The sequence below is a fragment of the Octopus bimaculoides genome, chromosome 30 (genome assembly GCF_046866305.1).
Source record: "Octopus bimaculoides isolate indiv1 chromosome 30, ASM4686630v1, whole genome shotgun sequence".
Taxonomy (NCBI): Eukaryota; Metazoa; Mollusca; class Cephalopoda; order Octopoda; family Octopodidae; genus Octopus; species Octopus bimaculoides.
Window position 1 is genome coordinate 10,821,527 of NC_142957.1, and position 14,228 is coordinate 10,835,754.

General features: G+C 37.9%; 1 protein-coding gene across 1 annotated transcript in view; it reads right to left on the reverse strand.

The window, feature by feature from the left end:
- LOC149130199 (small G protein signaling modulator 1-like) overlaps positions 1-13,875 on the reverse strand; it is a 105,902-nt gene extending 92,027 nt beyond the window's left edge. Inside the window, 2 exon segments of the mRNA XM_089346249.1 lie at positions 13,598-13,641; positions 13,771-13,875. Of these exon segments, the coding sequence (XP_089202375.1) occupies positions 13,598-13,641; positions 13,771-13,783 (57 nt within the window). The 5' untranslated portion in view covers positions 13,784-13,875.
- Positions 13,876-14,228: the final 353 nt, after the last annotated feature.

Genomic DNA, 14,228 nt, shown 5'->3' on the forward strand with positions numbered 1-14,228 from the left:
AGTACATGGCATCCTTACCAGTGAACTCTTTCAGGTACTTTTGCATTCTTACACCCTTGTTGAGGGCATCAAGCACACAGCCCTTAAAATTATTTTTTATAGTGGCTCTTCGTGGAGCGTAAAATTCCTTGGTCACAAAGCTGTAAGGTAGAAATGATCTTATAAGTCACAGTACATTATTGGTAATCCTCTACCTTCATCTCTGGAACCACCAGTTGCCTGTAAACTAGACCAGGGGTTTTCAAACTGTGGTCCGCGGACCACAGGCGGTCCGCAAGGACAAGACAGGGGGTCTGTGGACAGCAAATACTTTTTATGGGCAATTTGATTTTATACATGTTTTTTAATCGAAATCTTTTACTTGACAATAAACCTATTTTGTTAAATACTGTTAAATAAATAAATGTAAAAATATATGTTATTTTAAGCAAATATTTATGTATAAATTTCATAAACGCTTATAAGGGGGGTCCCTAAGGTAAAGCCTGAAATATAAAGGGGTCCGCAAGTCAAAAGGTTTGAAAACCCCTGATCTAAGAGATACCGCCATGCTGAAAATAGCAGCCAAATCTTGACTCTAAACCAGGGGTTTTCAAACTGTGGTCCGCGGACCACAGGGGGTCCACAAGGACAAGACAGGGGGTCCGTGGACAGCAAATACTTTTTATGGGCAATTTGGTTTTATACATGTTTTTTAATCGAAATCTTTTACTTGACAATAAACCTATTTTGTTAAATACTGTTAAATAAATAAATGTAAAAATATATGCTATTTTAAGCAAATATTTATGTATAAATTTCATAAGCGCTTATAAGGGGGGTCCCTAAGGTAAAGCCTGAAATATAAAGGGGTCCACAAGTCAAAAAGTTTGAAAACCCCTGAACTAGACCCTCATTTTGTGTTTATACAATACAGGGTGATTGTCTGGTACATTGAATGGGGTTGTGGGTTACTTTTTTTAGCGCACCTTCTAAGGGATCATACAAATACGTTATTTCATGGAGATGAACGTGTATGTATACGTACATATACATCATCATCATAATCAGTTAATGTCCGTTTTCCGGGCTGGCATGGGTTGGATGGTTTTGACAAGAGCTAGCAAGATGGAGAAGCTGCACCAAGCTCCAATGGTCTATTTTGGCCAACCACTCCAAGGGTGTAGTGGGTGCTTTTACGTGTCACCCGCACCAAGGCCAGTCAGGCGGTACTGGCAACGGCCACACTCAAAATGGTGTATTTTATGTGCCACCCGCACAAGAGCCAGTCCAGGGGCACTAGCAACGATCTCGCTCGAAAATCCTACGAAGGCCAGTCAGGCAGTACTGGCAACGGCCACGCTCCCATATATATATATATATATATATATATATATATATATATATATATATATATATATATATATATACATACACACACACACACACACACATATATATATATATATATATAAACATATACATATATATAGGCTTGCAATAGCCGGTTCTTTTGGTCAAACTATAGTATCTCCAGCTTCTTCAGATGCCAAAGATATGAAAATTGTCCAAGTGTAGTACAACGGTTAAGCATTTTTTCAAAAGTGTAGCAAGTCCCACGTACGACAGTTTTGCAAAAATATTTCTGACTGAAAATATCATACATGCATGGAGTTACAGTTTTATGCACTCAACAAAGTATTGTGATTAAGCCGAAACTGTTGCTAATGTAAAAAGAAATGGAATAGCGAAACTAGTTTTGCCTTTTCTGAAAAAGCAACGTTTTATATATATGTATATATATATATAGATTGGAGCCTGGTGTTGCCATCCGGTTTCACCAGTCCTCAGTCAAATCGTCCAACCCATGCTAGCATGGAAAGCGGACGTTAAACAATGATGATGATGATGATGATGATATATATACATATTGTTGCTATTATGTTAAACTATCCTATGTCCAAATTCAGCCAAATATGTTTTCTTCAATATTTATTTTTGCTTGCAATAACCGGTTCTCTTGGTCAAACTATTGTATTTCCAGCTGCTTCACATGGCAAAATATCAAAACTTGTCAAAGTGTAAGTACAACGGTTTTTACTATGAAATGGTGAGATTATTCTTTTGTTTTCTGAAAAAGCAACGTTTTGGACTTACAACACTTTTCCATAATAGCAACAATATATACATATATATATATATATACATATATATATATATATATATAAGCAATGTTAATTCTCTAAATATATATAGTTTTAGGGAAAATGAAAATCCACTATCACATATAGAAAAATTAATAATTAAAAGCACAATAAATGAGTATAATATAAAGTAAAGTAAATATCATAAGATAAATATAATATATTATATTTATCTTTTGATATTTACTTTACTTTATATTATACTCATTTATTGTGCTTTTAATTATTAATTTTTCTATATGTGATAGTGGATTTTCATCGATGAGTTCTTGAAAATTGTTTATTTTCCCTAAAACTATATATTTTATATATACTTTATCTATAAGGCTCAATTTAATTTTAATTTTTTATAAATTGATTTTAATTGAGTTTTTTACCTGTAATTTTGGATTTTGTCCCTAATATTATTATCATATATATTTATATATATATATATATATATATATATATATATATATATATATATATATATATATATATATATACATATATATATATATATGTCGTCTCCTTCATTGGACACGAAACTCAGCTTGTGAAGACCTGTTGGGGCAAGCGAAAGTGAAATCGTGATGGCACCTGTGCCCAGCGTTGCCTTCCTGGCACTTGTGCCGGTGGCACGTGTAAAGACATTCGAATGAGATCATGCCAGTGCCGCTGGACTGGCTCCTGTGCAGGTGGCACGTAAAATACACCATTTCGAGCGTGGCCGTTGCCAGTGCCACCTGACTGGCCTTCGTGCCGGTGGCACGTAAAAGCACCCACTACACTCTCGGAGTGGTTGGCGTTAGGAAGGGCATCCAGCTGTAGAAACTCTGCCAGATCAGATTGGAGCCTGGTGCAGCCATCCAGTTCACCAATCCTCAGTCAAATCATCCAACGCATGCTAGCATGGAAAGCGGACGTTAAACGACGATGATGATGATATATATACATATATATAACAATTAGAAAATGGAGGATAATATGCTGAACCCAACTACTTGCAGACAATGTATCCCGTTGAATTCATTAATTTAATTCATAGCAAAAGTGACAAAAAAAAGAAAGAAAGAACCAAAGCTTCTTTTTCTTTTTCTTTCTTTTTTTGTCACTTTTGCTATGAATTAAATTAATGAATTCAACGGGATACATTGTCTGCAAGTAGTTGGGTTCAGCATATTATCCTCCATTTTCTAATTGTTATACAAATTTTGGGTAAAACCTCCACTTTTACCCACTCCCATTGATTGCACTTAGTATAGCACTAGTGTAGCAATAATTGGGTACCCTCCCAGCAGTATACTGGATAGATACTATCCCTTAGTGGGTTGAACCCCCAACCCCTAACTCTCTCACGTTATATATATATATATATATATATATATATATATATATATTAGAAACTGCCAAATCAGATTGGAGCCTGGTGTAGCCATCCGGTTCACCAGTCCTCAGTCAAATCGTCCAACCCATGCTAGCATGGAAAGCGGATGTTAAACGACGACGATGACGATGATATATATCTCAGCCACAACCATCTGCTTAAAACCCGCAAACACCCACTGCAAGTCCTTCCAGTATCCTCTCAACATCCCTTGCTTTCCCTAAATATCTCCTCTCACTACTCTGTGCTACTCATACCCCACCCCAACCACACTATTCCTTCACCCTGTCTCTCTTTTGATTGTATCTTTCCTTTCTCCCCCACCACCTCCCTCCACAGGAATAGCCCAGTGTCTCCTCTGTAGTAAGACAGCTATCCCTGACCCTCGACCATACTCCAGCCTCTTACCCGGCACATGACCCCCTTCTCTTGGTTCCTCTCCCTCTCCCAGCTGCGAGGTCCATATTTTGCAAACCACTTGGTCTGGTGCCACGTAAAAAAAGCATCTGTACCAGTGTCCCATAGGAAGCACCCAGTACATGCTGTAGAGTGGTTGGCATTAGGAAGGGCATCCAGCCATACGGACCCTGCCAAAACAGACCACTGTGGCCAGGTGCAGCTCTCCAGCTTGCTAGCTCCTGCCAAACTGTCCAACTCATGCCAACATGGAAAGTGGATATTAAATGATGATGATGATAAATACACACATACACACACACACACACACACACACACATACATACCTACACAAGTAAACATATATATTTATATTCAACTTTAACGATGAAAGCAAACAAACAAAGTTTGTTCTTTTTTAGAAGCGTTGAGATGTATTGTAAGAAACAGAAATAAATTTATTTCTCAAACACGTGATAATGCTCTTTTAATAGCGTGATGAGGATAAATTATCCACATAATGCAGAAAAATACGTTGCCGGCCAGCCATGAGACTGGTAAAACACTTGACATGTGATCACAGAGATGTGAGTTCATGCCTCATGGCTGGCCGGCAACGTATTTTTCTGCATTAAATGGATAATTTATCCTGGTCACGCTATTTATAGCATTATCATGTGTTTGAGAAATAAATTTATTTCTGTTCTTATATATATTTATATACATGGAACACATTCTTTTCAAAATTTCGCGGCACACCTGGACTAAAAATAAAACTAAAAGTATAAGGAAAAATTATATTCAGGTTACACTGTGGCAAACCTAGTGTGGTCTCATGGCACCCCAGTGTGCCGCGGCATACTGGTTTTGGAGCACTGCCCTGTTTTCAATTATTTTTCTCTCCTTGTTTGTGTATTTAACTCGCTTGTTTTCGTATTTCATGTTGTTTACAGTTGGTGACATCCTGTACGCTTATATATATATATATATGTATATATATATATATATATATATGTAGGCGCATGAGTGGCTGTGTGGTAAGTAGCTTGCTTAACAACCACATGGTTCTGGGTTCAATCCCACTGTGGGGAATTTTGGGAAAGTGTCCTCTATAGCCTCAGGCTGACCAAAGCCTTATGAGTGGATTTGATAGAAAGAAACTGAAAGCCCATCATGTATGTATATATATATATATATATATATATATATATATATGTGTGTGTGTGTGTGTGTGTGTGTATATGTTTGTGTGTGTGTGTGTCTGTCTGTCCCCCTAACATCGCTTGACAACCGATGCTGGTGTGTTTATGTTCCAGTAACTTAACAGTTTGGCAAAAGAGACCCATAGAATAAGTACTAGGCTTACAAAGAATAAGTCCTGGGGAATTTTTGCTCAACTAAAAGGCGGTGCTCCAGCATGGCCGCAGTCAAATGACTGAAACCAGTAAATGAAGAAAAGAATACATACACACATACATATATGACAGGCTTCTTTCAGTTTCCGTCACCAAATCCACTCACAAGGCTTTCGTCAGCCTGAGGTGTCACGCATTGGAACTAAACCCAGAACCATGTACACCATTTCGAGCGTGGCCGTTGCCAGTACCGCCTGACAGGCCTTCGTGCAGGTGGCACGTAAAAACACCCACTACATACACTCTCGGAGTGGTTGGCGTTAGGAAGGGCATCCAGCTGTAGAAACTCTACCAAATTAGATTGGAGCCTGGTGCAGCCATCTGGTTCACCAGTCCTCAGTCAAAACGTCCAACCCATGCTAGCATGAAAAGCGGACGTTAAACGATGATGATGATAATATATATATATATATATATATATATATGCCAGTGCCGCCGAACTGGCTCTTGTGCAGGTGGTACGTAAAATACACCATTTCGAGCGTGGCCGTTGCCAGTACCGCCTCACTGGCCTTCGTGCGGGTGACATGTAACAGCACCCACTACACTCTCTGAGTGGTTGGCGTTAGGAAGGGCATCCAGCTGTAGAAACTCTGCCAAATCAGATTGGAGCCTGGTGCAGCCATCTGGTTCACTAGTCCTCAGTCAAATCGTCCAACCCATGCTAGCATGGAAAGCGGACGTTAAACCCAAATCTTTTAAGTGCTTAGGGCCTCTATGGGTCTTAATACGGTCCTGCTGGGTCCCCAATTTATTAATCCAGTGGAGAAAAGATGCGGGAAGGGAAACAAAAATTACAACTTGAGATGACCTTGGCAGGATTTCAAGAGAAAAGAGGAAGCGATTTTATAAGCAAAACAGTTTCTAGGTTAGTAACCGATCAGTTTTGTTCCACCCACCACCCTTACCACCTATGTGTGGTCATGTGTGTGTGTGTGTATGTATGTATGTCAGCATGTATATATGTATATATATATATGTGTGTGTGTGTGTGTGTATATATATATATATATATATATATATATACAATTTATTAATGAGGGTAGAAATTGATATTAATCAATTAAAACCAGTGGTCTAGCATATTAAAAAAATCCGAAGATTAAAAATTATATTACATTCAAAAATAAGAGGAATGACCAGCAAAAGTGGACTCCTATATGCTAGAAATAGATGCCGAATCATCTAACCACGAAAAAAATATATGTTCTCAGTAAAAATTTAGCATCTATTTCTAGCACATAAGAGTCCACTTTTGCTGGTCATTCCTCTTATTTTTGAATGTAATATAATTTTAATCTTCGGATTTTTTTGATATGCTAGACCACTGGTTTTAATTGATTAATATCAATTTCTACCCTCATTAATAAATTTTATATATATATATATATATATATATATATATATATATATATATATATTCTTTTATTCTTTTACTTGTTTCAGTCATCTGACTGCGGCCATGCTGGAGCACCGCCTTCAGTCGAATCAACCAACCCCAGGACTTATTCTTTGTAAACCTAGTACTTATTCTATCAGTTCTCTTGCCAGGAACGTAAACACACCAGCATCGGTTATCAAGCAATGGTGGTGGGGAACAAACACAGACATACAAACATATATATATATATGACGGGCTTCTTTCAGTCTCTGCCAACAAGATCCACTCACAAGGCTTTGGTCAGCCTGAGGCTATAGTAGAGGACACTTGCCCAATTCAACCCCAGTATTTATTTTTCAAGCCTGATACCTATTTGACGAGTATTTTATGCTAAACTGCCAAGTTACAGGGAGGATGTAAACAAACTGACACAAATACACGGGCTTCTTACAGTTTCCATCTACCGAATCTACTCACAAGGCTCTGGTCAGCCCAAGGTTATAGTAGAAGACAGCTGCCTAAGGTGCCATGCAGTGGGACTGAACCCGGAACCATGTGCTTAGGAAGCAAGCTTCTTACCAAACAGCTATGCTTGCACCACTTTATATATGACAAGCTTCTTTTAGTTTCCCCTGCCAAATTCACCCACAAGGATATGGTAGAAGGCACTTGTTCAAGGTGCTTATGTAAAGCTGTGTAGTAAGAAGCTTGCTTCCCAACCACATGGTTCCAGGTTCAGTCCCACTGCATGGCACCTTGGGTAAGTGTCTTCTGCTACAGGCTCATGCTGATCAAAGCCTCGTGAGTGGAGTTGGTAGAGGGAAACATAAAGAAGTGTGTGTGGGTGTGGGTGTGGGTGTGTATTGCTTCTGTTATCTAGGTGAGCAAGTTAGTAAGCTTCCATTATCTAGGTCAGGGGTTTTCAAACTGTGGTCCGCGGACCACAGGGGATCCGCAAGAACAAGTGAGGGGGTCCGTGGACAGTAAATACTTTTTATGGGCAATTTGATTTTATACATGTTTTTTAATCAAAATCTTTTAATTGAAAATAAACCTATTTTGTTAAATACTGTTAAATAAATAAATGTAAAAATATATGTTATTTTAAGCAAATATTTATGTATAAATTTCATAAGCGTTTATAAGGGGGTCCCTATATTTCAAGGGGTCCACAAGTCAAAAAGTTTGAAAACCCCTGATCTAGGTGACCAAGTTAGTTGTGGAGGTGGATGCTCCAAGAACGTAGCTGTGTGAATAAGATTAGGCTGGGCAAAGTTCACAGAGCTCCTACCCCTGCTGACAACAAAGGGCCTCTCTCTCAGAGTGAAAGGCAGATTGTATGATACTTGTGTGCAAACAGCTATGATGCATGGCAGTGAAACATGGACTATGACAGCTGAGGACATGCATAGGCTTGAGAGGAATTAAGCCAGTATGCTTTGCTGGATGTGCAATGTCAGTGTGCATGTTTGACAGAGTGTAAGCATCTTGAGAGAAAAGTTAGGCATAAGAGGAACTGGATGTGGTGTGCAAGAGAGACGACTGTGCTGGTAGGGTCATGTGATGCGTATGGACAAGGACAGCTGTGTAAAGAAGTGCTGATGTCTAACTGTTGAGGGAACCTGTGGTAATGGTAGACCCAGGAAGACATGAGACGAGGTGGTGAAGCATGATCTTTGAATTTTGAGCCTCACAGAGGCAATGACTAGTGACTGAGATCTTTGGTGATATTCTGTGCTTGAGAGGAGCTGTCAAGCCAAGTGCACCTGTGCTGGTGCCACATAACATCTTTTGAATGTTGGGCCTCAACGAGGCAATCGCCAAGACCTTTGGCCATTATGTCGTACTTGAGAAAAAGACCCCATGAAGCCGAGAAAAATCACTGACGTGGCAGATACCGGTGTCATGCAAATTGGCACGTAAATACATCCCAGTGACACACAGACGGCATCCGTGCCGGTGGCAGGTAAGTGCACTGATTACACGCTGAGTGGTTGGTGATAGGATGGGCATCCAGCCGTACAAAACCATGCTAAATCAGACTGGAGTCTGGTGCAGCCTTCCAGCGTGTCAGCCAGCCCAGTGAAACATTCAAACCCATGCCAACATGGACAACGGATGTTAAATGATGATATATATATATGTATATATATATGCGTATGTCTGTCCCCTAGACACCGATTTACAGCCGGCACTGGTTTGTTTACGACCCCCGTAACTTAGCAGTTTGACAAAAGAGTATCCGACAAAATAAGTACGGTGCTGCAAGGAGAGAAAAAAAAATTATATATACAGGTGTCGATTCTTCGACTAAAACCTTTGAAGGCGGTGCCCCAGCATGGCCGGTTAGCTAATGACCGAGACAAGTACAACAGAAACACACATGTATGTTTATGGATATATATATATATTACTCTTTTACTTGTTTCAATCATTTCACTGCGGTCATGCTGGAGCACCGCCTTTTAGTCGAGCAAATCGACCCCAGGACTTATTCTTTGAAAGCCTAGTACTTATTCTATCGGTTCTATTGCCGAACCGCTAAGTTACGGGGACGTAAACACACCAGCATCGGTTGTCAAGCGATGTTAGGGGACAGACACACAAACACACATACATACATACATATATATATACATATATACGACGGGCTTCTTTCAGTTTCCGTCTACCAAATCCACTCACAAGGCTTTGGTCGGCCCGAGGCTATAGAAAAAGACACATGCCCAAGGTGTCACGCAGTGAGACTGAACCCGGAACCATGTGGTTGGTAAGCGAGCTACTTACCACACAGCCACTCCTGCGCCTATATATATATATATATATATATATATATATATATATATATATATATATACCACATGGTTCCGGGTTCAGTCCCACTGCGTGGCACCTTGGGCAAGTGTCTTCTACTATAGCCTCGGGCCGACCAAAGCCTTGTGAGTAGATTTGGTAGACGGAAACTGAAAGAAGCCTGTCGTATATATGTATATATATATATATGTATGTGTGTTTGTGTGTCTGTGTTTGTCCCCCCACCACCACCACCATCGCTTGACAACCGATGCTGGTATGTTTATGTCCCCGTAACTTAGCGGTTCGGCAAAAAGAGACCGATAGAATAAGTACTAGGCTTACAAAGAATAAGTCCTGGGGTCGATTTTCTCGACTAAAGGCGGTGCTCCAGCATGGCCGCAGTCAAATGACTGAAACAAGTAAAAGAGTAAAAGAGTATATATATATATATATATATATATATATATATATCAATTTATTGAAAATGACAGTATATATTTATATATATATATTATATGTATTAATGATTTTAGGAGGTAGGGGGGGATGGGAAAGAGAATTATAGAGAAGCAACAGTTGGTGAGAGAGGAAGTGATGATTTTATATATATATATATATATATATATATATATATATATATATATATATATATACACACACACACGCAAATGATATTGATGAAGGGGAGTGAGCAGGATTGAGAAAAAGGGGGAGAAAGAGGTGAGCAACAGTTGGTGAGAGAAGAGGAAGTGGTAGTGGTGTGAGGTGGTACATTATATAAACGATATTGGTGAAGCAGAGAGAGAATAATATTGACAGAGAGAGGGGGGAGAGAGAGCGGGGCAGAAGCAATAGTTGGTAAGAAGGGGGAGGAGGCGATGATGATGATGAGAGGTGATACATTTATATAAATGATATTGATGAAGGGGAGGGAGGGAGAGAGTGAGTGAGTGAAGGGGAAAGGGGAAAGTGTAGAGACGAAGTAGAGTTAGAGCGTGAAGAAGTGCAAAGGGAGGAGAGGGGGAAGAGAGGTAGGAGAGCAGAGAAGACACAATAAGACGCCTGGAAGGGGAGGGAGGGTAGTAGAAGAAAATAAAGAGCATGTGAGGGGGATAGAAAGACATTAAGACGTCCAGAGAGAGAGAGAGAGGTGGAAAATGAGTGTGAAAGGTTGAGGGAGGGAAAGAGAAAATACACAATAAGATGTATAGGGAAAGAGAGAGTGAGTGAGTGAGTGAGAGAGAGAAAGGTAAGGGGAGAATAAAAAGAGTGTGAGTGAAGGAGAGAAAGAGGAGGAAAGGCAAAGTGAAAAGGAGAGGGAGGCAAAGAGCAAAGACATAATAAGACGTCTAAAGAAAGAGAAAAGGGAGAGGAAAACTTGCTGACCCGTTGAAATGGGTTGGGTACGTTGGTACACCTTGACACTGAGAGACTAGGTACCCAGATATACATACATGAGTGTATGGCACACACACATCGACGAAGGCACAAGGTGTATCAGTTTTAGGTACATACATATTATAAACACACACAAACACAGCCCACACATTTATACACACTTACACCACTCAAGTATGTCTGCCATATATATACATACATTGACACACATACACATATATATATATATACACCCACACCTATATATCTATATCTATATAAGGTTGACCAAAGCCTTGTGAGTGGATTTGGCAGACGGAAACTGAAAGAAGCCTGTCTTATATATGTATATATATGTATATATATATATATATATATATATATATATATATATGTATGTATTATGTGTCTGTCTGTCTGTGTTTGTCCCCCCAACATCGCTTGACAACCGATGCTGGTGTGTTGACGTCCCCGTAACTTAGTGGTTCGGCAAAAGAAGCCGATAGAATAAGTACTAGGCATCCAAAGAATAAGTCCTGGGGTCGATTTACTCGACTAAAGGCGGTGTTCCAGCATGGCCACAGTCAAATGACTGAAACAAGTAAAAGAGTAAAGAGTATATATATATATATATATATATATATATATATATATATATATATATATATATATATATATACGCACACAAACACATATGTATATATACAGACACACACACATGTATAAGTATACATCTCTTAATTACGGTAGTAAATAGCTCTCAAGAAAGCTGAAAGGCAGACGGTTTTCAAAGAAACTTCCATTTGTTAAATGTTTTGGTCTTTAACTTCCTACATTCTAACGGGGATCGGGCCTTCTGCTGGCACTTTTTAGCCCCGTGGACATCGAAGACTTGTGCAATTAAACCGCTCGGAGATTTCCCCTTGTTGGAACTCCTCCGTATATAGCGCGCATATGCATATGTATATATATATATATCTGTTGGGCATCGAGTGTTTGACAGCATGGGTGACATTGACAACAGCGAATCTGAAACACTAGACACCTGTTGGTTTTATTTACGCCCAGGTCTCAGTTCTCATAGACAGGTTAAGTAAGCACAGGAGGGAATCCAACCGTGGCTATCCCATCTGTTGAGCATTTGAGGACGACAGTTTTAATGCGTACTTTCGTTTTTTTCTAAAAATACAATGTGATTTTGATGAGAATTCAGCTGTTATTTCTAGGATATCGAAACGACTAGGTACAGAATCGCCCAGCCTGACAGTGTCAATATGTGTGTGTATGTGTGTACACACACACACATATACATATATATATATATATATATATATATATATGAGCGAGTGTATGCAAACATGATAGAGAAGACACCTGTTTGCATATAACATTTAAACAGCAGATATCCGTAAACACAGATCTTCACAAATATATACAAATACATATAAACTACATATATATGTATATATACACACACACACACACACACACACACATATATATATATTATATACACACATATATATGTATAGATACATATGTACATGAATAAATATAGATATATATGCACACACACACACACAAACAAAAATTATATATAAACAGAGATAAATAAAGAAAAAATCATACATATATACACATACGTATATAAACACACACACGTACACAGTTACATAAATGATCGCAGGAATATAAATGAAAGAAGGAAATACATCGTGATTATACAGTGATTGTACACACACATATATACACGCAGTTGTTGAAAAAGATATACAATATTTCCATTACACTAAGTTTCACGCTGAGAGACCATTCATCAGATGGTTGCCATTCGAGTGTATGTGTGTATATATGTAATATATACATATATATTTACATGCATTATATATGTGTACAGATCTTTGCATTAGCGTGTATATATATATGTACAATATATATCATATAAATATGCAAATAGATGTTTTTATATATGTACATATATTTATATATTCGCTTTTATGTGCACACACACATATAGGTGTTTGTATATATATATATATATATGCATGTTTATATACCTGCATATATATGTATAAGCGTATACATATGTATAAAGAGAGCAATCGCCATATATGTGTAAACACACACATATATATGCTATATAAATATGTATGCATACAGGTGTTTATATATATATATATATAGATAGATAGATAGATAGATAGATGGATGGAAAGATAGATAGATAGATATGTACATTTATAGGTATGCACATGTGTATATATGTGTGTATATACATATATATATATATACACACACACCTGTATATCTAGTGTATATATATATAAACACACACACACACGTATATATATATATATATATATATATATATATATATATATATATACACACACACACACACATATATACACCCCATAACTGTCACCATCTGACACATATGGTACCAACTTCCTCCATACAATATCAAAACACGTTTGTTGCGCAAACTTTCTCCTAATCCGATCATTATCATAATAAATTAACTGTACAAACGAACAAACACAGAAAGAAAGAAGACAATATAATACATAAAATCGCACTGAATGAATTGTTTCCATCGACATTGTCTGGGTTTTTTTTTTTTAAATATACAAACACAGCTGTGTGTTTAGAGAGGTGAGGGTTAAAAAAAAATGTGATTTACCTCTTTTTTGACCGCTCGTAGCAGTTTCTGCCGGGTCTCTGCTTCTGAAATTAAAACAATGAAGTTGTTTTAATGAAAATCGGAGTCCGATTATGCATTTAAGAAAGAAAAACAATCGGTAAAAGGTTTTCAAACGTAGTAAAAATAACAAATATCAATGGGAGACATATTACCAGCTCCTGTCATATTCTCATTCTTCGTCCAAAACCCGGTGCCGCATGACGACGCTTGGAGTTTATATAGCCAAGATCGACGTCTGCGTGAGAGAAAATAGTCCAATGTTGTTTTAGTGATTTTTGCTGAGAATTAATCATAAATAAACATCTCTGCTTCTTGTGTTTTGTTTTTATTATAAATATTTAGTGGGGTCTTAGAGATTTTTTTGATTTTTTCTGGTGTTTTATTCTTCGATTTTGTTCGTTAGATTAATGTATTTGTAATTCGGTCTGTATTCGTGCGAGGTACTGAGATATGATAATAAGATAATTATGTCTTCATTTTCTAGGTTGGATGAATATTTTTATGGTGGAGTTACAAAAGGCATTGAACCAAATACTTTTTTACCGAAAAGTGTATTTATATTTAATAAATCTTTATTCAAATAATACATTTTTTATATATTTCAGTTTTC